The 27,796-nt window shown below is 40.1% G+C and overlaps 1 protein-coding gene across 1 annotated transcript; it reads right to left on the bottom strand.

Moving 5' to 3' along the window:
- Nucleotides 1-152: 152 nt before the first annotated feature.
- Nucleotides 153-24,995, bottom strand: LOC116255176 (uncharacterized). The gene is made up of 3 exons (XM_031630955.2): nucleotides 24,677-24,995; nucleotides 23,982-24,394; nucleotides 153-775 (listed from the first exon to the last, which is right to left on the bottom strand). Exons 1-3 carry the CDS (start codon nucleotides 24,839-24,841, stop codon nucleotides 334-336), a joined length of 1,020 nt encoding a protein of 339 aa, XP_031486815.1. The 5' UTR covers nucleotides 24,842-24,995; the 3' UTR covers nucleotides 153-333.
- Nucleotides 24,996-27,796: the final 2,801 nt, after the last annotated feature.

Genomic DNA, 27,796 nt, shown 5'->3' on the forward strand with positions numbered 1-27,796 from the left:
AAGCACTTCGTGAGACAAAGATTAAAACTCTAAATATAACAGCTTGACTCTGATTCTAGCCACATTCCCAATGAACTTACCATTTCAGGAACTAAGCAGACCATTTACACATATTTACTTGATAGAAACTTCGCAGCTTCCAGATAAGAAAGTAAACCAAAAGGCATACACAAAGATTTTTTAGGCATTTAATCTTTGTACTTTACAAATTCAAAGATAGAAAAGAAAAGATAGTGAAAATATAAAAAAAAAAACTGCTAATAGAAATCCCAACTAATAAAAATAAGGAGAAAATGCATGGAAATCAAACATAGGAGAGGAACATTATGGCACTCAAGATGATGAAAGCAATCGTTTGATACCCGCCTTCTGCTCTGCAGTAAGCCTGGAAGGAAACTTGATATTGAACTTGATTCTTAGGTTGCCTTTCTTTGTGGGTTCCTTAGGGATAGGCATTCCTTCACCTCGAACGATCTCTTCATACCCAGGACTAATTACAGAATTGATGGGGACAGTGAGAGACCGACCATCTAATGTTGTCAATTGGACCGTATATCCAGTAAGAGCCTCTACAAGTGACACCTTCTGAGTCATCACCAAATCGTTGCCATCTCGCTTGAATGTGGCATGGGGCTTCTCATCAATGATGAAGACCAGATCAGATGGGATCATATTTTTCTGCTCATTTCCTTTCTCAGGGAAAGTAATCTTTGTACCTTTCTTCCAACCAGGCTTTATCTCAATTGTCAAGATTTCCTCGACCGTAGCTGGCCTCCTGTGCAGGAAAGAATGTGGAATGAGATCTCTCTCTCTCTCTCTCTCTCTCTCTCTCTCTCTCTTGCAATACATAGACGCAAACACACCAGGAACTGAACAAATTGAAGACAGGGTATAGAGCATGACATCCAGCAGGTAGGAGCATACATGAAGTACCTACCTAAACAGAAGTTAAAATCATTTTTCTTAGAATCAGAACAATCAAACCTATAATTTGACAAGCAAGGTACATGAAGGCCTCCCATCGATGATGAGGGGGAGGCACCAGCCTTCACTCTTGGACAAGGGACAAAGAGTCTGAAAGTAGTCCACCCAAAGCAATGACAAAATTGAACAACAGAGCACTCTTCATCTACAAATACTGTGTAAGGCAGTCCCACATAAAATGTAAAAAGACACATTTTCACCATCTTAGGTTGAATATAATTCATAGAACACTGGGTATGAGGCCATCTGAAGCTTGATATTAACAACTACTGTAAATCCAATACTTGGCCTGACAATGAACAAATTGGTGAATGGCAATTTTAACTGAGAATAAAAAGCAGCCAAAATGAACTGCCAACTAAGCAAAACACTATACTAACACTGAAAAGACCAAGTTATTTGGATAGACAAGAATAGGCATATATCCGTTATCAACAGGTGTTACATGTACATTCAATGACGTTTCAAGTGTGTGTTGAGACATTGCAGTGACTTGGATCAGAAATGACGGCATTGAAAACGTGACTGCAACAGACACTAATGAAACATATAGCAGAAATAGGCACTAAGGCGAAGTAAAAAAATAATCTTTATTCAAATGAATAGAGAAATGTTGTACACAAGAGCTTAAATCTGTACAAAGAACAGCATTCCTATTTATACGAGAGGGAAGACTGAACTAGCCGTTGGGACTAATTTCAACGGCTCATAAAAGAGCCATTGGGACTAGCCAACGGCTAGAACAAAAGAGAAAAAAAGAAAAAAAATAAAGATGTAAAACCTAACTATGATAACATCTAACTAAGGCATCCTAAATACAAATATTAACCTATATTCATATATGTATTATTCATACATAAACATAGGTAATATCTGTATACATTGTAGACACACGGGCACAGAGAAAGAGAATACGAGGAACACGATGTAACGTGGAAAACCCTCAACAATAGAAAAAAAACCACGGATGAGGAGGAGCTGGTTGCCCACTAGCCGTCAGACTCTCTCTCTCTTAAGATTTCATTAACCATAAGGATTAGGGTTACACGACTTAAGTAATGCCCAACAAGGGCTACAAGATGGATCGGGTATGGATCCGGACCCGGTCCCGAGACCCGTCTAACATACTTCAACACTCCCCCTCAAGTTGGGCATACATATCAAACATGCCCAACTTGGATACATTTCTCTCGAATGAAGTTGAAGATAAAGCTTTCGTCAGAACATCAGTTGTTTGGTTTTCAGATATTATGTAAGGAAGTACAAGTTCTTTAGCATCAATTCTCTCTCGAATGAAATGTCGATCAATCTCAAGATGCTTTGTTCTGTCATGAAGCACAGGGTTGTTGGCCAAGTTGATTGCAAACTTGTTATCGCAATACATCTTCATTGGTTCTTCAACCTTTATACCAATATCCGTCAACAATACTTTTAGCCACAAAAGCTCTGAAACTCCCATAGCCACTGCTCTGTATTCTGCTTCAGCACTGGAACAAGAACACACATCTTGCCTTTTACTTCTCCACACTACAATAGCCAGAGGTGGACCTCCTAGTGTCAATACTGCCGGCCCAGTCTGCATCTGAATAACCTTCAATCCCAAGAGTGTCTTGCTTGACATACAAAAGACCTTTGCCAGGATTTCTCTTCAAGTAGCACAAGATCCTGTCAACAGCCTTCAAGTGGGCATCCGTGGAAGCATGCATGAATTAACTCATCACATTCACAGCAAAGGTAATATCAGGTCTAGTGAGAGTAAGATAAATCAACTTCCCTACAAGACATTGATATCTTCTTTTGCCTCTTCACAGAGAGGCTCCCCATCTCTAAGACTTAGCTTATGGCCGGCATCTAGAGGAGTAGAAGCTGGTCTACACCCTAATTTCCTGGTCTCCTTTAACAAATCTAGGGTGTACTTCCGTTGATTTAGCACGAGGCTAGTCCCAGACCTAGCAATTTCAATGCCAAAGAAATATTTCAACTTACCAAGGTCCTTGAGATCAAACTCGATCGCCAACAGTTTCTTTAACTTAATTATTTCATCTTCATCATCACCTGTGACAATCATATCATCAACATATACCAACAAAATAGTAACCTTTTGTTTATTTCTCTTCACAAAGAGTGTATGATCTCCATTCCCTTGATGGTATCCACATTGTCTCATGACAAGTCTAAGTCGTTCAAACCATGCTCGAGGAGATTGCTTGAGCCCATATAAAGCTTTCCTTAACTTGCAACATTTTCCAGGTTCCTCATATCCTGGAGGCACACATATATACTTCCTCTTCAAGGTCTCTATTGAGAAATGCGTTCTTGACATCAAGTTGGTACATCTTCCACTCCTTCATCACAGCTAAGGAGATAATGACTCTGACAGTCTTTATTTTCGCAACAGGAGCAAAGGTCTCCAAATAATCAATCCCATATTTCTGACTAAACCCCTTGGCCACAAGACGAGCTTTGTATCTTTCAACACTTCCATCTGGTTTGTACTTGATGGTGTAGACCCACTTAGATCCAACGAAGTGAGCCGCCTCAGGAATCTTTATAACTTCCCATGTCATGTTTCTTCTCAGGGCTTCCATCTCTTCTTGCATTGCATAAGTCCACTTGGAATCACTTTGAGCCTCAACAACATTCCTGAAAATCATAGCCAAAGAAAGAGAAGATACAAAACATTTGTAGTCCTTGCTCAGTCTAGAATATGAAACAAAATTACCAATAGGATGTTGAGTACATGACCTGACACCCTTTCGCAGGGCGATAGGAAGCTCTTCACTTGCAATAACAGTCTGAATCTCTTCTTCAACAGGTTGCTTCTGAGCACGACTTGGGTCATCCAGTGAAGGACTAACTGGATTGGGAGCAGAATTCTCACCACCTGTCATCTCCTCAGTACAGACTCTTTGCTTAGAGTAAACTTGCCCAAACAGACGATTGCATTCCTCTCCTGCCCCAGTAGAACATTCTCCATTTTTCTCTTGTTCAAGCACCTCAATAGAAGGACCATTGGATTCACACATGTAGTCTAAAAAATCTATAAACAGAATTTCATGACTCGAAGAATACTCTTCCTTTGACATAGAATTCTCCCCCTGAAGAGGATTCTCACCAAAATAGAAAGCATGTTCAAGGAAAGTGACATCTTTGGTAACATAGGCACGACCAGTGGAAGGGTCCCGACACTTATACCCTTTTTGAGTTGGAGAATAACCTAGAAATATGCCCTTAATAGACCTTGGATCAAGCTTTTTAATGTGAGGACTATGATTGTGAATAAAGCAAACACAGCCAAAGACTCTTGGTGGAAGAGAGAAAAGTTCACGACTCCCCGGTAACATAGAGTGAGGCGTCTGCCCATTCAACACACGACTAGGCAAACGGTTTATAAGATACGCACTGGTCAACACAGCATCCCCCCAATACCTTTTTGGAACATGACGTTGAAAAAGAAGAGCTCGAGTCATATTCAATAACTGACGATTCTTTCGTTCAACAACTCCATTTTGAGGAGGAGTATAACTACAGGAAGTCTCATGAACAATTCCCTTTTTTCGAAAGAAGCTATCAACAGACTGACACATATACTCACGAGCATTGTCAGATCGAAAGGTCTTACCAGATGCTCCATATTGAGTTTTCACATAAGCAATGAAAGTCTCTATGGCAGTAGGAACTTCACTACGGTCTTTCAACAAGTAGACAATAGTGTTACGAGAACAATCATCTATAAAGGTGATAAAATACTGAAAACCATGATAAGAAGGAATCCCTAAAGGCCCCCACACATCAGAATGAATCATGGCAAATACCTCATTAGACCGATGGCTAGACAAAGGATATGAAGCTCTAACATGTTTGGCCAGGTGACAGACATCACAGGACACCATAGTCATATCTAACCTGGAACATAAATCAGGAAACAGCTGTCTAAGAATTCCAAAAGGCAGGTGTCCAAGGCGCTCATGCCACCGTAGAAGCAATTGAAGGGAGTCCTCTCTGTTCTTCGTTGCTTGACTGACTGCCGTCATGAGAGCCTGAGCAGTACGCATAGGTAAGCGATATAGCCCGTCAGAAGTCAGACCAATCTAATCCTCTTCCCTGTCACCAATCACCAAGTCCTGCATAACACAGCGATCAACAGAAAAAATTAGTTCGCAATTCAACTCTTTCGTAATCTTGCTAACCGACAAGAGGTTCAAGGGAAGATGGAGAACATGTAGAGCATTGTGGACAAAGAACTTGTTCAAAAGTGGGAGACTCCCTTTCCCAACCATAGAGATAGAGGAACCATCAGCAAGAGAAACACGTTCCTTTCCTGATGAAAGCTTATACCCATGAAAGACTTTAGGATCGCCGGTCATGTGGTGAGTAGCGCCACTGTCGATGATCCACTCTCCCATAGGAGAATCCGCCATCACGTCGATCGAACACCCAAATTTCTCCTGCAGTGACAAAGGGCAGCCGCGGCAATTGGGAGCACGCAGCAACTGGCGTGAGCAGAGAACTCTGCAGCAGATCCCGCAGGAGAACAATGATACAGGGAGTAGAGGCAGCGCTAGATGGAAAGGCAACACCAGGAAGCAGGTCGGGCGGCGGAAGACGTTGCTGGTCAGGCGGAGCAGGGAGCAGGTCGGGTGCCGATATCGATGGCGCAGAGGGCGACGGCAGGGAGGAAGGGGGGCGACAGCAAACGGCGGCAGCAATGGAGGGCACCACTGGAGTAGGGCCGACCCAGAAGGCAACGACGCAAAGGACGACGGCAGGGAGCAGGGCGCGACATCAGGGAGCAGGTCGACGGCGCGGCAGCAAGGGCGATGACACGGCAGCAAGGGCGGTGACGCCGACGGCGGCGGCGGCGGTGGAAACGACGACTGTGACAGCAGCGACGGCGGGTGAAGAAAACTCCACGATCACCAAAAAAGTGCCAATCTCGTGGGCTCTGATACCATGTAGAAACACGGGCACAGAGAAAGAGAATACGAGGAACACGATGTAACGTGGAAAAACCCTCAACAATAGAAAAAAAACCACGGATGAGGAGGAGCTGGTTGCCCACTAGCCGCCAGACTCTCTCTCTCTTAAGATTTCATTAACCATAAGGATTAGGGTTACACGACTTAAGTAATGCCCAACAAGGGCTACAAGATGGATCGGGTATAGATCCGGACCCGGTCCCGAGACCCGTCTAACATACTTCAACATACATAAACCATATTTCTTAACACCCTCTCTTAAACTTATGGTGCTATCACTAAAAGTTTAATTAAAAGAAAGTTGAATATGGGAGAACAAAGAGGCTTTGTGAAAAAATCAGCCAGCTGGAACTCTGAGGAAACATATAGAAACTTAATTGGTTCCTCAAAAACTCTTCACGAACATAGTGACAATCCACTTCTATATGCTTGGTTCGTTTATGGATGTTTGATTCTTGGCAATGTATATAGAACTCTTGTTGTCGCAACACAAATCAGTGGGTTCTTTTATTTTTGTCCCCATATCGAGGAGCATTTGATGAAGCCAAACAATTTCCATGGTTGTGGAGGCCATGGCTCGATGTTTAGCTTCAGTAGAAGAAAGAGAGACCTATTCCTTTTTGCACTTCCACAACATGAGTGATTCTCCTAAAAATGTAAAACCCAGTAGTTGAGTGTCTATCATTTGGATCTTTTCCCCAATCAGCATCAGCATAAGCAATCAAGTTTAGAGAGGAAGAAGAAGTCATAAATACTCCCTTATTTATTGTCCCTTTGATGTATCTAATGATACGAAGAACAGCTCCCATATGAACCGTTGATGGAGCATGTTGAACTTTACTTACCCTATGAACTGCATGAATAATATCAAGGCGAGTGATACTAAGATACATTAAGGATTCCACAAGTTGTCGGTAGGGAGTAGGATTAGTAAGAGGAATTCCATCATCGAGTTTCATTTTGCTTCTTACTGCTTCAGGAGTTTCTGTAATTTTATCATTTGTTATACTTGGGTTAGCAATAATCTCTACAGCAAAATTAGTTTGTGACAAAAAATAACCTGTAGTAGAATATGCAGCCTCAATTCCCAAAAAGTACCTCAATTCCCAAAAAGTACGTTAGAAAACCTAAATCTTTCATTTCAAAAGTTTTTTGCAGAAAATTTTTACATTCTTTAATTCATTATTTGTCACTAACTGTTATGATCATGTTATCTGTAAATCAGACCCAAACTTGAGAATGCAAATGCTTCAAGAGATACACTCTTGAAGATCCCAACAACTTCAATAGATAATACAAAACCAAACCTCAAACTTGAGGAGAAAATACCAAATACATTAATCTCAAGAGAAGAATACACAAGAGAGGCCAAAAAGCCTTAAAATAACAAGGGTCCCAAGTGTCCTATTTATAGAGGAAGTAAAGAAAAAAGGAGGAAGAGGAAGTGGCTGTCTCCAACAGCTAGATTTCTAGCCGTTGGGAACTCCCAACAGCTACTTCCTTTCTAATAAAAAAAAGGAAAAGAAAAAAGTTTAGAAAAAGGCATGAAAAATAAAGAAAAAATAAATACAAAAAGTCCTATGTATACACACATATATTTATATATACAAATCATACATCAAACTGCTAGGAGTTTAAGATATATAATAGTAGATACAAAAACATGTATGTATACTTACATTATAAATTCTAACACCCCCCCCCCCCTCAAACTTACGGTGTAAGCACCGAAAGCTTGCCAAGAAGAAACTGGAATCTTGCGGAAGCAAGTGCTTTGGTGAAGAAATCTCCAAGTTGATATTAAGAAGGAACAAAAGATAGATCAATTGTTCGGCTAAGATATTTCTCTCTCACATAGTGACAATCCATTTCAATATGTTTTGTCCTTTCATGAAAAGTATGATTGCTAGCAGTGTAGATGGCACTTTTGTTGTTGCAGCAGAGCTTGGTGGCTTCATTGAGGTCAATTCCAATGTCCTTCAATAAGCTTTTCAACCATACAATCTTCATGGTGGTGGTAGTCATGGCACGATACTCTGCTTCAGTTGAAGATAAAGAGACTTTATGTTGTTTTTTGCATCTCCATGAAATGAGAGAGTCACCTAGAAAAACACAAAAACCGGTGGTGGAATGCCTCTTATTAGGATCTCCACCCCAATGAGCATCAGTATAAGCAATCACATTCAAGTTTGATGAGGAGGATAGAAAGTCCCTTAGTGATAGTGTGTTTGACATATCAAACAATCCTCAATGCAGCTCCCATGTGTACAGAAGTGGATCTTTGTTGAAACTGACTTATAACATGTACAGCATGTGATATGTCAGGCCTTGTGATAGATAAATATATAAGAGCTCCCACCAATTGACGAAAGGAGGTGGGATTTTCTAGAATTTCTCCATCACCAATCTTCATCTTTACTCCTAAAGCTTCAGGAGTGTCCACTACCTTGTCATCAGTGATTCCTGATCTGCTTATAATGTTATTGGCAAACTTCATTTGTGAGAGTAAGTATCCTCTTCTACTATAAGCAACTTCAATACCAAGGAAATATGTTAGTTTACCCAAATCAGTCATTTCAAATTCATTCTTAAGGAAAGTCTTTACCTGCATAATTCTGTTAGCATCATTACCTGTAATAATCATATGATCTACATATAAAAGAAACACAATTGTTCCTATAGTTGTGTTTTTAACAAACATAGCAGTGTCAGAAAAACATGATTTAAATCCTTGTTTAAACATAACATTGCTAAACATATCAAACCAAGTTTTTGGAGCTTGTTTCAAACCATACAATGCCTTTATAAGATAAAGAACTTTGCCTTTAGGTAAATCTAGCCCAAGGGGTGAGTCCATGTATACCTCCTCATTTAAGTAACCATTCAAAAAAGCATTTTTGACATCTAATTGATATATGGACCATTGTTTAATAGAAACAACAGCAATAAGAGCTCTAACAGAGGTCATACGAGCAACAGAGGCAAAAGTTTCTTCGTAATCAATATCATATTCTTAGGCATATCCTTTGGTAACAAGTTTAGCTTTATACCTTTCAATTGATCAATCACTTCTAGTCTTGACTTTGTAAACTCACCTACATCCTATTGTCTTTTTCCCGATAGGAAGAGACACAATGTCCCAAGTTTTATTATCTTCAAGGGCTTTAAGTTCATTGTTCATGGCTTCAACCCAATGTGGGTTAGTTTTGGCTTCAACATAGGATGAAGGTTCATCAAGAGAGTGAATAACTAACAAGCAAGCTCTATGTTTTGGAGAAAAAGACTCGTAGGAGACAAATTTTTGAGGTGGATGAATATCTCTTTGAGATCTCCTAAGAGTACGTTGAGACTCTTGAATGTTTTGTTGAGACCTTCTCTTATAAACTATTACTTCACTTGGTGGTGGTCTATTAAAAGAAGTGCTATCAACCTCATTTAGAGCATCATCATATGAAAATGCAAAACATCATCATCATCATTTATCCATAAAAAAGAATAATCATCTTCATGCTTGGGTTTATTTTCATTAAAGTCATTTTCTTCTTCTAAAAATATCACATTTCTTGAAACATAGACCTATCTTTTTCAATATTATAACATATATATCCTTTTTGAGTTTCAGAATAGCCAATAAAGACACATTGAATAGCCCTAGATGAAAGTTTATCATTTTTGTCATTTAGAAGGTAACATTTGCAACCAAAGACTTTGAATCTTTTATAAATTGGCTCCAAATTAAAAAGTTTTTGAAAAGGTGAAATATTTTCTAAAACTTTAGAAGGCATTCTATTAATCAAGTAAATGGATGTTAGAATCGCTTCAGCCCAAAAATTTTTTGGAGCATTTTTTGATATAAGGAGAACTCTTGTTGTTTCAAGAATATGTCTATGTTTTCTTTCGGCGACTACGTTTTGTTGGGGGGTTTTGGGACAAGACTTTTGGTGTATAACTCTCTTTTTCCTTTAGGAATTCTTCAAATTCATTGGAAATGAATTCTCCTCCGGAATCACTTCTAAAAATTTTAAGGTTTGCATCAAATTGACTTTTGATCATGTTGTAAAAGGTTTTGAAATTCATAAAGACTTCCGATTTGCGTTTAAGAAAGTAAACCCAAGCATAACAAGAGTAATCATCCACAAAAATGACATAATAAAGTAAACCACCTTTAGATATAATAGGAGCGGGACCCCATACATCCGAATGCACTAATTCAAAAGGTGCTTTGCAACAAAATTTCTATTTCCAAAAGGTAAACCCTTAATTTTAGCTTTAATACAATCATCACATGAGATCATTTCTTTACATTTCTCTTCCAAAAAAGGGATACAAGACATTTTTCCTAAACTTGAATGTCACTCTTGACTACATTGCAAGTTGGGTTGGAAAGATCCAAATAATCAACATAGTAGAGATCATTTTTCCTAAAACCTTCCCCAATCGTCTTCTTGAAAAGATGGTCCTGTATCAAAAATTTATTTTGTGAGAAGACAATATTACATCCATGATTTGTTATTAGAGAAACCAACAAGAGATTTAAGTTAAGTTTGGGAATAAATCTAACTTTTGGTATTTTGAAAACTTTTGAATTAAAATTTTGATCAATATTCCCAACACCTTTGATTTCAAGAGGAGTTCCATCAACAGTTTTAACAAAAGGGCACGATTCCTCCTTAGTGCATTCAGTAAGTAATGAACTACAAGGGGTCATATGAAAAGAAGCTCCGGAATCAAGCATCCAAGAGTACTTACTTGATGATGTAGATGCCACCGTTGCTCCGAAAATTGGAAAAGTCCCTCCTCCTTTGAAAAGTGGTTGAAGAGCATCAACAAGCTTTGGTTGAAGAGCACTTACAAGCTTGTCTAGGTCGAATCGATTGCTTTCTTCATACATTGTCCCAGTCACACTTGTCTTTTTATCAAATCACCTCAATTTAGGACACCTAGGTTTAGTGTGTCCTTCTTGACAATGGAAACATATAATCTTCTTGTTGCCATTATTCTCATAGTTTCGATTAAAATGAGGAGGTCTATAAGTTCTCATATGAGCGCCGGGTCTTGAAGTAGCAAGAACACTTTCACTCTTTTCTTTGCAAAAATTGAGTATATTCTCCTCCATTTGAAGCTCCGCTATGGCTTCATTCATAGATGGCACCTTATGTCTATCAAGCAAGGAAGTTTTGACTCCATCATATTCCGGTCCAAGACCAAGAATGAATTTATAAAGTTTTTCCCTTTGGATTTGTTTTTCCCTTACTCCAATGTCTCTTGGATCATACCATTCGGGTTCAAATAGGGCAAGTTCGTCCCATAATTGCTCCATTTCTCCAACGTATTCCTTAATGGACTTATCCCCTTGTTGGAGACTTGCAATCTTCATTTGAAGATTGAACATGTAAGCCACATCCTTCATAGTGTGGGTTTTCTTGAGGAATTCCCAAGCTTCATGAGCAAAATTATGTTTTGCGATTTGGCCCATAGTTGTAGTATCAACACAAGCAATAATCCAAGTGATAATCTTGTGATGTCCTATCTTCCACTCTTCCCATTTTCTCTCGTATTCACTCATGACCTTGTCTTTTTCAACTTCATCTAGTTCTTGGGCTTTACCATCTATGGTTTTGGTTAGGACTAATTGAGGTTCACTTTTAGACCCATCAACAAGTCCCCATAAGTCTTTACTTCTAATGAAATGTTCCATAGGTTTTGCCCAAGAAACATAGTTTGATGAAGTTTAGGGAGAGGAGTAGAAGAATTTCTTTCATCCATAATGTGTACCTTGTACAGGAGACGTTGAGGTAGTGCTAGGATGAAAAACAGCCACAAAAATAGAAGCTTTTGATGCGTCAAAAACTGCTACAATCTTCACCTCAAGGAAGCTTTATCCCGTCACAAATATCACCAAAGAAGGCCAACAAACAAACAGCACCCTCTTGTGTCAAATCACAGCTGGAAATACATCGAACACTTGGAGTGCTTCACAGCTCCAAAGAAAGAGTAATAGCTGGATCTTCATGCTTGAAAAACAGCAAGACAAAGAGCCAAAACCTGGCTCTGATACCATGTAAATCAGGCCCAAACTTGAGAATGCAAATGCTTCAAGAGATACACTCTTGAAGATCCCAACAACTTCAATAGATAACACAAAACCAAACCTCAAACTTGAAGAGAAGATACCAAATATATTAATCTCAAGAGAAGAATACACAAGAGAGGCCAAAAAGCCTTAAAATAACAAGGGTCCCAAGTGTCCTATTTATAGAGGAAGTAAAGAAGAAAGGAGGAAGAAAAGAGGAAGAGGAAGTGGCCGTTGGAGCTCCCAACGGCTAGATTTCTAGCCGTTGGGAACTCCCAACAGCTACTTCCTTTCTAATAAAAAAATGAAAAGAAAAAAGTTTAGAAAAAGGCATGAAAAATAAATAAAAAATAAATACAAAAAGTCCTATGTATACACACATATATTTATATATACAAATCATACATCAAACTGCTAGGAGTTTAAGATCTATGATAGTAGATACAAAAACATGTATGTATGCTTACATTATAAATTATAACAAACATATAATAAGAGGATTCAAACAAAGCAGTGTCACTCAAACAGGAATGAAATCCATAATTAGAGACAACAGAATTAAAACAATTAAACCAAGCTTTAGGTGCTTGTTTGAGACCATATAGAGTCTTCTTAAGTCTAAGAACTTTTCATTGTGGGAGAGACAAACCTGGTGGTACTTTCATATAAACTTATTCCATAAGATCTCCATTTAAAAAGGCATTTTTAACATCCATTTGATAGATACTCCAGTTTTTAATAGATGTTAAAGCAATAAGAGTCCTAACAGTAGTCATTCTAGCTACAGGAACAAATGTTTCCTTGTAGTCAATACCATATTCTTGAGTATAAGCTTTAGTAACAAGTCTGGCTTTATATCTTTCTAGAGATCCATCCCTTTTTGTTTTCACCCTGTATACCCATTTGCATCCAATAGTCTTTTTTCCTACAGATAAAATCTTGTATTTCTCATGTTTGAGTTTTTCTCAAGGTATTCAATTATTTTAACATAGCGTTCTTCCACTCAATATATTTGGAGGTTTCATTAAGTGTAGACGATTCAAAGTGAGTGAATGACATTGATTCTAGTTTTATGCGTTGGGGTAAATGTCTCATATGACACAAACCTATTGGGTTGTCTTACGTTTCTAGTGGATCTTCTAAGGTTTTCTTCACTTGAAGTTGGTTGGAGATCAATAGTTTCGTGATGTTCTTCTTCACCAATGTCTTGTTGCCCGTTTCTTTTATGATATGTGATTATGTCTTTGGCTGCTCCACTGTCATCATTATCATTAATGTCACTATCATCAATATCATATATTTCATCATCACATTGAGAAAGATACTGGAATAGAAAAGAATAATCATCGTTGTGTTGTGACTCTCCAAAATTTTCGAATCTATTTTCTTGTTCACTAAACTTTACATTCCTTGAAACTATGATCTTGTCTTTGACTGGGTCATAACATTTGTAGTCTTTTTGTGTCTCAGAATAACCAATGAATGCACATTCAATAACCTTTGAACTTAGTTTATTAGTCTTGTCATTAAGAACAAAATATTTGCATTCAAAAATACGAAGCCAGGTAAAATCGAGTTCATACTTGAACAATTTTTCAAAAAGAGTTATATTATTTAAAACTTTTGAAGGCATTCTATTTATGAGATAGACAGAAGCAAGAGTTGTTTCAGCCTAAAAGTTTTTAGGTATATTTTTTGCAATAAAAAGAGTTTTTGTTGTTTCAATTATGTGCCTATGTTTTCTTTCATGAAGTCTATTTTGTTGAAGTGTTCTTAGACATGATTTATGATGAACTATTCCATAGTTTTCCGAATATCTTTTGAATTCATTTAAAATATGTTCACCTCTGGAATCATTCCTTAACATTTTTAATTTAGCATCAAACTGTGTTTGTACCAAGTTGTGGAAATTTTTGAACATCTCAAAAACTTCATATTTGAATCCAACAATATCTAGTGAATCATCAACAAATATCACATAATACGATAGTCCTCCTTTTGACATGATAAGAAATGGCTCCCATACATCGGAATGAACAAGCTCAAAGGACGTAGACGAAAAGAAGTTTTTGCCCAAAAGATAAAAATTTCATCTTTCCATGTATGCAATCATTACATTTAAAATTCTCAAAACAAATATCCTTGGTAGGAGTCATCATAGATCATTTTCTAATGTTTGGATGACCTAATCTTTGATGTCAAACATTGATGTCCCCATTTTTGATATGGTAACAAAATTTTTCTTTGGAGATACATAAATTGTTCATGTAGTAAAGGTCCCCCTTTCTAAAACCTTCCCCACTCAATCTCCTGGTTTGGTGATGCTGCACCAAACATTTATTTGATGAGAAAACTATATGAAACCAAGTTCTGAAATTTGAGATATAGAAAGTAAGTTAAGATTAAGTCTAGGGACATAACGGACTTTTGGTACAAAGAATTTTTGTTTTCCAAATTCTTTTTCAAAATTCTCAACTCCCCTTTAACACTCAAAGACGTTCCATCAACAGTAACTACATTTGATTTTTTCTTGCTTGTTCAAAATTGGTCAAGGATGATATGTTATGTCATATGAAAAGATGCAACGGAATTTAGAAGCCAAGGAATCATAGTGAGAGTGTTGGAGGTAGATGTTGTTGTTGCTAGTGCTCCAGAATGTGACTCATTTATTATGGATTGAAGAGTCGTCATGATTTGGTTCAATGTTGTGGAGATTGACGTAAGATCATATCCTTCATTTTGAACATTTGCAACCTTCCTTTGACCAAATTGTCTAGGGTTGTGTTGCCGCCATGATGATATGAAGCTCCTTAGTTGTGTTGCTCGCCTTGAGGATATGAAGCTCCTCCTTTGACCAAATTGTCTAGGGTTGTGAATTCCCTCCATAATTTCGTGATTGTCCTTCATTATTGTTCAACTTTGGACAACTAGGCCTTATGTGACCCGGTTGATGACAAAAATGACAAAGAACCTTATATTTCCCTCTATTTTGATTTTCAAAATGAGGGGGTCTAAAAGATCTAATGTTGTTTCCAGGTCAAATAAGTGGCTAAGACTTTTTCTTTTTCTTATATTCCCCAAGCTTAATGGAGAGGATCCCATCAATTGGATATATATAACCAATGGGTCTCGCACGTTGTTCTTTACTTGGAGGGACCAATGAAACATTGGTACAGGTGGATCATCACGTAGCAAGGGAAGCCGCCATGGAGGGCTTTCGTGGAGACACTCAAGGTGAGATTCGGACCCTCAGCTTATTTAGATTATAACATTGAATTGTCTAAAATCAAATAGAAAGGAAAAGTGATGGAGTATCAAGTAGAATTTGAGGAGGTAAGCAATATGGTGTGTGAGTGGCTTGTCGAGGCCTTGATTGGCACCTTCATAGGAGGATTTAAAGAGGAGTATCGCATTGAGGTGCAAGCAGCCAAACCCCAAAGCCTCTAAGAAGCCTTCGAGCTGGCAAGAATAGCAGAAGAAAAATCGAACAAACTCCTCAATGGCTGGAGGGAGGGTAGAACCAGCAGAAATCTGCCGAACAGAAACCCCCCAAGTCATAAGGGACCTACGTGAGGCCCAGCCAACATGCAGAGGAAGCACAGGGAACAAAAAAAGCTGGTCAAGCGACTGAGTCTACAGCAGATCAAGGAACAACATAGGAAGGGACTGTGCTAGGATATGCTTGTAAAAAGCTACATATGTACTTAGTAGACGAGTCTGAGGATAATTTTCAAGAGAAAGAAGAGGGAATAGAATAGGGGATGTTAACATAACATGTATAGGGAACCGGGTCTGGATCCAGACCCGGTCCCATGGGCACGGGTACCGAGAGTGGCTCGGTATCCTAGGCGTTTTTCCCTCTTATTTAATCCCACTTATGGTGTAATGGTTGATTAAGTGGAATAACATTTTCTCTCTCCTAGGGTTGCGGTTGTGCACCTAGGTCAGAGCTTCTCCGTGGTTTTTCACCTCTCTTTGAGGTTTTCCACGTATATTGTGTGTTCCTTTTCTTTCTCTCCATCTTGGTGTGTGTTTCTATATGGTATCAGAGCCAACGCGTGAGAGATCGTTGGTGTGATAGTCGTGTTTCCGCCGTGTTTCTTTGCCGCTGCTGTTTCCGCCGTTTTTTTTTCTGCCGCTGCTGCGCCGCCGCCGTCCAGCGCTGCCAACTGCGCCGCCATCGTCCAGCGCGGTTGTTCTCTGCTGCGTTGCCGCTGTCCAGCGCCGCCGCCGTCCCGCGCCACCGCTGCCCACCGCCGTCGCTCTCTTCCACACCGCTGCTGTCCAGCGCCGCTGCCTCTTGTTTGTCGTCTCTGGTGCTGGGTATTCTTTCTCCTTGGTGATTGTGATGGCCGAGGAGATGTCCCTCAAGATCGATGATGCCCTAGACTCGGGCAGCAATACCAAGAGCGAGATCTTGCCTGTTCAAGTCACCTCCATCCGGCTGAACAAGGATAACTATCTCTCTTGGTCGGCTGCCCTAGAAATTGGGATAACCAGTCGTGGTCGCCTGCCCTACATTACTGGGGAGAAGCCTGCACCTTCAAAAACCGATCCGCGATGGGCTACTTGGACGTTGGAAGATAGTCAGGTTAAAGTATGGATTATTAGTTCTGTTTCTGCAGATATTCAGCCTTTGATCTTGCGTAAATCGACTGCCTACGACATGTGGACTGTGCTTGCACGGATGTATGGCCGTAAGAAGAGAGTATTGCGTACGTACCAAATCAAACGTAGCATATACTCTCTTAAACAGGGTGACTTGTCTGTAGCCGCCTTCTTTGCAGCCCTAAAGACTAAGTGGAAGGAACTTGATTACCATGTGAATGATGACTGGCACTGTGGGTCTGATCATGCCTTGTATTGGGACAAAGAATGGATGGATCGGATGTTTCTTTTCCTCGGAGGCTTACGCGATGAATTTGAATCCATTAGGAGCCAAATTCTTAATTGTGACGAGGTCCCCGGAATTGAAGAGGTGTATGCCCGTGTGGAATCTGAAGAACAGCGTCGACAGGTGATGCATATTGAAACCAGTCAGGGGAGTTCTCCTTCAGCCTTTGTTAGTCGTGTTTCTGGGATGGGACAGCGTCCTGTTCGGCGGTGTAGCCATTGCAACAAATCAGGACATTCTGTTGATTTTTGTTGGGATCTTCATCCTGAGAGGCGGCTTGTCCGGGGTCGTCCTCCTTCTAGCCGCCGGAGTCCTTCTGTGCCTGAGCCTAGTCAGAGTAGTCCGTCAAATGTTGCCAAATCTAAGCTTTCCTCCGATCAAATCAAAGAACTGCAAGCGTATATCAGCCGGCTGTCTACTACTCAGGAGGATACTTCCACATCTAAGGGGGCTAAGTTAGCCCAAGCTCTCGTGGCTACTAGTGACCAAGGTAATTCCTCACATGGTGATTGGATTGTTGACAGTAGTGCTACGCATCATATGACAGGGGACCCTAAGATGTTCCAAGAATACAAATTGTCTTCGGGGCAGCAACGTGTATCTATGGCTGATGGTTCTTCTATCTCTGTGGCTGGAAAAGGGAGTTTGTCCTTGTTAAATAAATACTGTCTTCATAATGCTCTTCATGTTCCCAATATTCCTGTGAATTTGCTATCTGTCAGCAGTATTACTAAAGAACTGAACTGTAATCTGATCTTTTCTGCTGATCGGTGTTTTCTGCAGGACTTGGTGACGGGGCAGAAGATTGGGATTGGTTCGGCTATTGATGGACTCTACAGACTGCCTGTGCAGGTTGCGTCCGCTCTTATTTCAGCCACTAGTGGACAGTTGTCAGGCGTAGAAGACAGATCTACTATTATGCGATGGCACGAGAGGCTTGGTCATCTTCCGTTTCCATTGATTAAGAAGTTGTTTCCTAGTTTGTTTCATTCTGTTTCCATGGACTCCTTCACCTGTGAAGTGTGTCAGTTGGCTAAACATGTTAGGGCCTCGTACCCTATTTCATTCAATAAAACCACTCGTCCATTTGCTTTGGTTCATTCTGATGTTTGGGGTCCTTCGGGAGTACCCACTTGTCGTGGTTTTCATTACTTTATGACCCTTATTGATGATTACTCCCGTTGTACGTTCGTGTATCTGTTGAAAGAACGTAGTGAAGTTCCCGTTATTGTCAAAAACTTTGTGGCCTTTGTTGAGACTCAGTTTCAGACGTCTGTCCAAGCTTTTCGCACCGATAATGCTAGAGAGTATGTCTCTCAATCCCTAGATGATTTCTTGAAGAGCAAGGGTATTGTTCATGAAACGTCATGTAGTTACACACCTCCCCAAAATGGCGTGGCTGAACAAAAGAATCGCCATTTGCTTGATGTTACCCGGGCCCTTCTGTTCCATCGTCAGGTTCCCAAGCGCTACTGGGGTGATGCGCTTCTCACTAGTGCCCACCTTATCAACCGTATGCCTACCCGTGTGTTGCAGGGCCATTCCCCGTACTCTATGCTTTGGCCTACTCAGAATCCCTGGCCTCTTACTCCTCGGGTGTTCGGGTGTGTCTGTTTTGTTCATGACCATAGTCCCACCCTCAAGAAACTTGATCCTCGATCTGTCAAGGCTGTCTTCCTGGGGTATTCCTCCACTCAGAAGGGATACAAATGTGTTGATCCTACCACCTCTAAAGTCTATGTTTCCCGGGACGTCACCTTCCATGAACATGAGGCATACTTTCATGTGAATCCTCTTCAGGGGGAGTATCTAGGGCACAGTAGTGAAGAGTATTCCTCAAATCAGTTGATTCAGTTTACGGATTTCTTGGATTACAAGGCCAGTGACAGTGTGGCAGACACAGTCAGAGATGATAGAGACCGTCACATGGACGAGGGTCTTGTTGATAATCAGCCTACAGCCCGTGATCATTTGTTTGGCCAGGTGTACAGAAGGAAGAAGACAGATGTGATTGAAAATGTTGATGTAACCAATCTCAATCCTGTGAGCTCCCCGGATGACCCAAGTCTAATCAATGAAGAGCTTCCTATAGCCCTGCGCAAGGGCACCAGGTCTTGTACTTTTCATCCTATTCAGAGATTTGTCTCTTATGCGAAATTGAGTAAGAATTACAAATGCTTTATAACATCCTTGTCTAAGTCTGTTATTCCCAGGTGTGTGGAAGATGCTAGAGAGGATCCTAAATGGCTACAGGCCATGACGGAGGAGATGAATGCCTTGGCAAAGAATGACACTTGGGAAGTTGTGGATATTCCCAAAGGGACTCATTTAGTTGGTTCAAAGTGGGTGTTCAATGAAGTACAAACCAGATGGTACTGTGGAAAGGTATAAGGCTCGGCTTGTTGCAAAGGGGTTCAGCCAGAAATATGGTATTGATTATCTTGAAACCTTTGCCCCTGTTGCCAAACTGAAAACTGTGAGGGTCATATTAGCTCTTGCCGTGAAAAAGGGGTGGAGCATGGATCAACTTGATGTTAAGAACGCATTCCTGAATGGTCATCTAGAAGAAGAGGTCTATATGAGTATGCCTCCTGGATATGTTCAAAGCGGAAAATGCTGTCATCTCAAGAAAGCCTTGTATGGATTAAAGCAGTCTCCTAGAGCATGGTTTGAAAGACTGAGGATAGTGATGAAGACAAATGGATACAAACAGGGAAATGGTGATCACACCCTATTCATTAAGCAGAGAGATGGCCTGGTGAGTCTTCTTCTTGTGTATGTTGATGATATGATAGTCACAGGTGACGATGAAGAAGAGAAAAAGAAGATGAAGGAGAGGTTAGCTGCTGAATTTGATCTTAAAGATTTGGGTAAACTAAGGTACTTTCTGGGGATAGAGATTGCTCGGTCAGAGACAGGGTTGGTTATGAGCCAAAAGAAATACACTCTGGATCTTCTAAAGGAGACAGGCAAACTTGGGTGCAGACCCTTTCTAACTCCAATGGAGTCTGGTACAAAGATAAGCATCAAAACTGGTAACATCCTAGATGAGGAAGGAAAAGGGCGGTATCAGAGGCTGGTTGGTAAACTCATCTACCTTACTCTTACTCGCCCTGATATTACTTATGCTGTGAATGTGTTGAGTCAGTTTATGCATGCTCCTACTGATTGTCACTGGAAGAGTGCAGAAAGAGTGTTGGGGTACCTAAAGAATGACCCAGGAAAAGGATTACTCTATACTCAGCAAGACCAACTTAATATTGAAGGATACTCTGACGCAGATTGGGCAGGATGTACTGATACTAGGAGGTCTACCACAGGGTACTGCATCTTTCTGGGGGGTAACCTGGTTGTTTGGAGAAGTAAGAGGCAGGAAGTATGCTCTAGATCCAGTGCTGAGGCTGAATACAGGGCTGTGGCTATGGGAGTTACAGAAATGTTATGGTTAAAGATTCTCCTAACAGATATTGGTGTTGAAACAGAAGAGAAGATGAGGATGTACTGCGACAACAAGTCTGCAATTAATCTTGCGAATAATCCGGTTCTGCATGACAGAACTAAACATGTGGAGATTGATCGCCACTTCATACGGGAACGCATAGATTCAAAGGAGTTGATCCTACCTTATATGAAGTCTGAAGATCAAATTGCAGATGTTCTAACCAAAGCCCTATGTACATCTCAATTCGAGAAAAATGTAAGCAAGCTTGGCATGTTTGACATGTATGCCAAGCTTGAGGGGGAGTGTTAACATATCATGTATAGGGAACCGGGTCTGGATCCAGACCCGGTCCCATGGGCACGGGTACCGAGAGTGGCTCGGTATCCTAGGCGTTTTTCCCTCTTATTTAATCCCACTTATGGTGTAATGGTTGATTAAGTGGAATAACATTTTCTCTCTCCTAGGGTTGCGGTTGTGCACCTAGGTCAGAGCTTCTCCGTGGTTTTTCACCTCTCTTTGAGGTTTTCCACGTATATTGTGTGTTCCTTTTCTTTCTCTCCATCTTGGTGTGTGTTTCTACAGGGGACTGATGACAGTATGGAAGAATTAATTCCAAAAATGTCTCTTCATGCCCTAGCAGCAGGTAATGTTCCCCAATTGATGAGAGTTGAAGGTCAATTGAAAGGGAGGACTATCAGCACATTGGTTGACATGGGGTCGACACATAATTTCATTGGGGAGAAGAGTGCCAAGGTATGTGGCTGCAAAATAATTGAGCAATCAGAATTTAAAGTGGTGGCAGGCAACAATAGCTCGTTCTGGTGTAAAGGATGCTGACCAAAAGAAGAAATCGAGATCCAAGGACAGCGATTTGTGGTGGAATTATTTCCCCTAGCTACGAGAGGAGCTGATTTGGTTTTAGGAACTCAGTGGTTGAAGAAACTGGGGAAGGTTTGGTGGGATTTTACCACCATGATAATGACATTTAAGGTGGCAAATGGAGAAAAACGCATACAGGCCTAACCGACAGCATTCTTTAGTGGACAGGATGACACACACACACGAATAAGATCAAACATGGAGAAGAAGGGTTGCATCTTCTCTTAATGTCTATTGAATCTAGCAGTCCACAACAACAGGCTACATCTAAGTTAGAAGTCTCAGCCTTCTTACCTGTTGTTCTGGCTGAATATGCTGGTGTCAAGCTATGAATTCGACCATCATATCGAATTAAAAACTGAGTCTAGACCAGTCAATTTGAAACCTTATAGGTACAGTCACATTCAGAAAGGTAAGACAGAAAAACTCATAAAGAGTATGTTGTCGGAAGGAGTGGTCCAGCCCAGCTGAAGCCCTTACTCTTCTCCAGCATTGTTGGTCTGAAAAAAGGATGGAACATAGAAGTTTTGTGCGGATTACAGGGCACTTACAGTCACCATCAAGAAGCGGTATCCTATACCAGTTATAGAAGAATTGTTGGATGAGTTGCAAGGGCCGGAAGTCTATTCCAAGCTATATCTAAGGGCCGGGTATCACCAAATTACTACATGACACGGGTACGTGGGTTTAGCCCACGTACCCGGTACGCCGATACGTGGATCAAGGTACGGGAGAGAGGTTGGTACAGGTCGGATTGGGTCTCCGAACCAAAAAAAAACGAAAATCAGGTATAAGGAGTTAAATCCTTAATTCTGACATACTACCTAGTATTGAAGATGTTTACTCTCGTGTAGAGGCTGAAGAGCAACGACGCCTTGTTATTACTGGAAAAAAGGGGGATCACATCTCGTATAATGGGAGGTCTGCCCTTATTAGCCGTGGTCCTGTAGGAGCTGCCTGACCTCTAAGTGCACTCACTGCAAGAAGACTGGTCATACAGTGGATTTTTGTTGGGACCTCCATCATGAAAAGAAGAATAGTCGAGGGAAACCTTCCAGTGGGAAGAAATCTACTTCTGATGCTACCAACTCTAGTGGAGGGAAAACCTCTATCTCAGCTGAACAGATTTGTGAGCTTCGTGCTTATCTAAGTCAGATTAATGTTGGTCAGGCCGAAGTGTCAAATAATGTGAAGGTTAACCATGCTCTGGCCATTTCTGGTAAAAAAGGTAATTCATGTATGGAAGAATGGATTGTTGACAGTGGTGCCACCCATCACATGACTGGCAATCCTAAGTTTTTTCATAAGTATAAGCTATCTTCTGGAAAGGAACGTGTTTCTCTTGTCGATGGTTCATTTACCTCTGTGGCAAGAAAAGTGGGTCTTTCTTTGTTAAACAAATTTTTAGTGCTTGGTGCCTTACATGTTCTTCATCTTCCTTTGAATCCATTATCTGTCAGCAAGATTACTAAGGAATTGAACTGTGAACTCATATTCTGTGCAAATCGTTGTGTTTTGCAGGACTTGGTGACAGGGAAGAGGATTGGGATTGGTTTGGTGTCTGAAGGCTTATATCGTCTTCCCATCCTTGTAGCCAATGCTCTTATGACAGCAGTTAGCAGGACCGAGAAGAAGAGAGAAGATTGTCTTCAGTTATTTTTGTATAGGCATGAACGCCTTGGACATCTCCCTTTTGGAGTTTTGAAACAGTCATTTCCTGAGTTAATTTTGTGTCAAAATTAGTAGATAACGATCATGTCTCAATTGAATTTACTTCTTCCTTTGTGCAGGTCAGGGACCTTAACTGAAAGAAACATTCGCTAAAGGAAAAGGGGGCCCAATCTCCGCACTCGTACCCACATCCACACCCACGTGACATAGCTTATTCTTGCCATATTCTCTTGTTTTCTTTATCTGCCACAAGAACGTATGAGTCCAAACCCAAAAAAATGAACTTGGATATTGGATGGGATTTGATACTATCTTCTCCATTTTCTGGATAAGCATTCATTTTAAAGCATAAGTTTTCATGTCTTAGGTAAGTAACTCCATTGGAGTTTTATTTAACATGGTTTAGTTTTTTAGCATTTTTGTAATTTTTTGTCAAGAGATCAGCTGTCCTTTGCATGGTGTGTGACTGTGTCTCTGTGTGCATGTGCATGGAAAGAACCATTTCAAAATATTCAATAGAAATCTCCCTATATCAATATCACAGTAGTTCGTGAAGTTTAGCAAAGTACATGGTCATCAATATTTGTCAACAGAATTAATATTTCCATGTCAGTCTTGCATCGGGTTCTTCCTCAACTACAGATTGACACAAAAATATCGAGTAGACAAGAATTGGTTTAGCATAATTCACAAATAACGAACACAACAAACAAGGACATCAGTGATCACTGCAGAATGAAAAGAAGGAAACCATGGCGCTCACAGCACTAATTGAACACTATGTAGTGAATTAAACAAAAACACTTCTACAATGAAAGCATATACAATAAGATGGTTCAGAAAAAAAAATAGAATATGTCATAGTCGGAACACTTCTTAACCGAGCAGGAAAAACAAAATTAAATGCTCTGGAAACAGAGATCCGCTCAATAACATAACTACACACCTACAGTAAATCAACCTCATGTGGCAGGAGAAATATCAGACAAGGTTGAAGCAGTACCTAGTCCCAGGAAAAAATGTAAATAATGGAAAAGGGGAAACGAAACAACCACATACCCATTTGAATCCAGAACATCCCTAGAAATCTTCATCTTCTTGGTGGTCCCTTTGTAAAGCTCCTCCAGGCTACAAACGAGAGTCTTCTCAATTGGAGGACCTTTTCTAGGCACATTTCCTGAACCTTCTCCTCCGCCATATGATGAGAAAATATCTTCTCCAAAAACGCTTCTAGGGAACCTCCCGCCAGCACCTCGCGAACCCATATCACCCATTGCCCCAAACGGGCTTGAAAACCCAAAGAACTCGGAGAAGATATCCTCTGCACTTCTCGGATTGAATCTGAACGCGTTGGGCCCGCCAGAATCCGACGACGCCGAGAATCCAGAGGGCCCCTGCGGCGGAACCTGCCCCTTCAACCCTTCTTCGCCGAATTGATCATAGACCGCACGTTTCTGTGCGTCGCTCAAAACCTTTCACAATGCAATCAAAATAACTAACACACTCAAAAGGAAACACAAGACAAAAAAAAATTGGGCATTCGAGTTTTCTTCATCACGGTTTCTCATCTCCCATCCAATAGAAACAAAAAAAGAAAAAAAAAAGAACAGACGATGTTGGGCTCCCTATAGTTTTTCCCCATTCTCTGCACAACCAGAGGTCCAGAACAGAGAATATGCGCGACCCATATACTATCTCTCGAAAGTGGATGCTTAATAAGAAGATGGACAGGTCGCGATTGTCGATTTAGGTACCTCGTAGGCTTCGGATATCATCTTGAATTTGGCTTCTGCCTCCTTCTTGTTCGTGGGGTTCTTGTCGGGATGCCATTTCATGGCCAGCTTTCTGTAGGCCTTCTTGAGATCGTCGTCCTTGGCATTCCTGTCTACCTGCAGTACCTTGTAGTAGTCTACACCCATTCTTCCTACTCTTGCTGAGCTTCCTGAGCAGACTTGCCACCGGAGGCAGATAGAACCACCCTTATGTTGCCGCAGAAGCCTCTCATGTTAACGTGTCTGTTTTGCATGTGACAAATAATAATGGTAGCTCTTGCTTGTCCTTTTAACCACCGCTTTGTGCCCTTGTTCATGCTAAACCTTGGGGGGGACGGGAAACTGAGGTGAGTGAATTATGTGGTTGGTAAACTTGTTCTGGTACTGGCAACGGCGGGGACTTCAACGGCTTCCAGTGTTTCCAGATGTTGATTGAAACTGGTCGATGAGATCCAGCAAGGGAATAATGATTGGTGCGATCCACCAAGGGAACGGGAATTCCAATAGTAATGGAGCCGAATTTGGAAAGTAAAAATTCAAATTTTTTTTGTGTATCTAACTCAAGATCCCCATTAGTTCAGGGTGAGTGAGAGGCTTAAATAGGGATTTTAATGGGTCCAATTTCAATTGGACGTCCTTTTAATCATATATGTTTTCTTGATATTCATATATTTGGGTTTTGATGCCAATGAGGAAAAGTTATATATGAATCCAAATCCAAAATCTAATTTTATAATTAAATTTGACTGAATATAATATTTGAATTCGCATCTCAATCTGAATCTAATTTTAAATGGTATCCGGTGGATTTTCAAGATGTGAAAGCATTGAATATAAATATTTATTTAAAACTAAATCTAATCAGAATCAAAATTTAATTATATCTTAATCTAATTGGATGTCATTTTAGATCTGGTTCTTTCTTAATTAGATCTTAAACTTTTTTACGCAACTAAGTTTTTTGAAATGGCATGGTCGGAGACTCGGATATTCGATCCAAATTAGATATATTGATACTGCTAGGTTTATGACCCAATGCTTGAAAAATATCCCAAAGCCCCCTAGTTCTTTATTAATTCAGACAATGCATGGCACAAAAATAAGTATTTACAAAATAAGTATTTACTAATGCATGGAAAAGGTCGTGTCAGTAAACAGATATTTCCATTTGAAAGTTAGTAATGAAGAATCATTACCGTAAGTAAAGGTGCGGCCATTCCCGAAACTTTCTTTTTTTAATTGTTCAAGCCTATAGTAGTGCAATTGGCAACAATATAGGTCTTTGGCGGTGAAAACTTTCAATGACACTTAAAAAAACATCAGTGAAGGTCAATAACTATTGACGATACTTAGATCACCTTAGATCACGTTAGTAGAGGTGTGCATCTATAGGGATCTGCGTCGCTGGGAGGTGGTGGGAGTTCCTACAGCGGTGAAAGTATTCACCCGTGTAGGTAAACCTCCATCGACGCAAAGTGAACATCAAGAAATATATTATTTTTCATTTGTTTTTAGCAAAATCGTTACCAAATACATCAGTAAAAATCTCATTAGTTTTTAGTGATATTTCCGTGCTGACCTTTAGTGATGCGTAAACGTCAGTAAAAGTTTTAATTCTTGATCACTTTTGCATTTCAAGAAATGTAGTCATTAGTGACGTTATGCTTCACATCAATAGTGGTTAAATTCTTAAATTCCTCTCGTCCTTCCTTGACCGCCCATATATAATTTTACCATTCTCGCGAGTAAATCTCCACTTTATTAAAATAGATGTACGCTCCTCGCCTCCGTACTCTCTATTCTCTCATTTCCTCCTTCCCACTTGCTGAAAGTTATGCCTCTCTCTCTCTCTCTCTATATATATATATATATATATATATATATATATATATATATTATATATGCCTAATTTTTTTATGCTTCTTTTTCCTTTTAGATTATATCTTGAAAAAAATTGATGCCAAATGCCACTCCAACTGTAGATGCTTTTATTTGTCCTGAGTTTTTTTTGTTTTCCTTTTCTTATTTCTCATTTTCATTATTCTTAGTAATTTTATTTAGTATTGTTTTTCTTTCTTTTTGCTTAAGCTGCCAACCAAATAGCCCAGGACATAAAACTCCTCCATAGAGAACAATCGCTACACAGGTTCCTTGTTTCCAGTAATTCAAAAAAAATTACAGCGGTGAAAATCTTTCCTGTTAGAGGTCTGACAGCATTTTGCAAACGCAAGCATCACGCCGCTATGAGCGTCAAAACTTTAGTGATGAAATTTTCGCGTCAGTAACATTGGCAAAAATAAAACATCAAAACCGATATCCAGTGACACTTAACCTTTCGCATTAATAAAAGTCAATCTTTACTGGCATCTTCTCTCTGTGTCAATAAAAGTATCAATCACATTGCTTTTACTGACATTTTGCCAAAATCCCTTTCTTATAACAGTGAGTTGAATACAATAAGAAGTTGCTTATCATAGTGCCACACGATCCTAGTTAAGGCAATGGGCTCGGGACCAGGCTCGGGCCAAAAAAAAACCGGTTTGGGCAGGCTTGATTATTATTTTTATTTATATTTAATAATAATATTTTTTTAATTATTAAAAATATATTTTATATTCAAAATTTTTAATTTTATATTTAAAAATATTTTTTTATTTTAATCAAGTTGGGCTCGGGATCATGTATCCGGCAGCGGGTTTCAGGAGTCAGGTCAAGCTGGCCTGATGCTCAAACCGGCCCGATGCCGAGGTTTAATCCTAGTAGGGTTCCAATAAAGGAGATTGTTGTGAGGTATGCTTTCTTTTTTCATTCAAAAGAGATAATATATACAACAAGACAGCCAAAAAATAGGATGCAACCACTTCAGCAACATGGAAGCCAGCTTCCTCACTCCGTAGCTCCGTCGCCCCCATCCCAAAGTCAGCCAACTGTGAGAAGCCTTATTATCCCTACCATCCAGATAACTATATCAGGCCTGCCTTCAAAGTGGGGAGGTCATCCAAAATAGTCAAATTCTGAACATTCTTTTTAATTTCCTGTCATCTGCTTGGACATCTCAAGTTTTCAACAATACATGCCATGACAAGTGTGTCAGTTGGATTC

Source organism: Nymphaea colorata, chromosome 5 (assembly GCF_008831285.2).
Source record: "Nymphaea colorata isolate Beijing-Zhang1983 chromosome 5, ASM883128v2, whole genome shotgun sequence".
Classification (NCBI taxonomy): domain Eukaryota; kingdom Viridiplantae; phylum Streptophyta; class Magnoliopsida; order Nymphaeales; family Nymphaeaceae; genus Nymphaea; species Nymphaea colorata.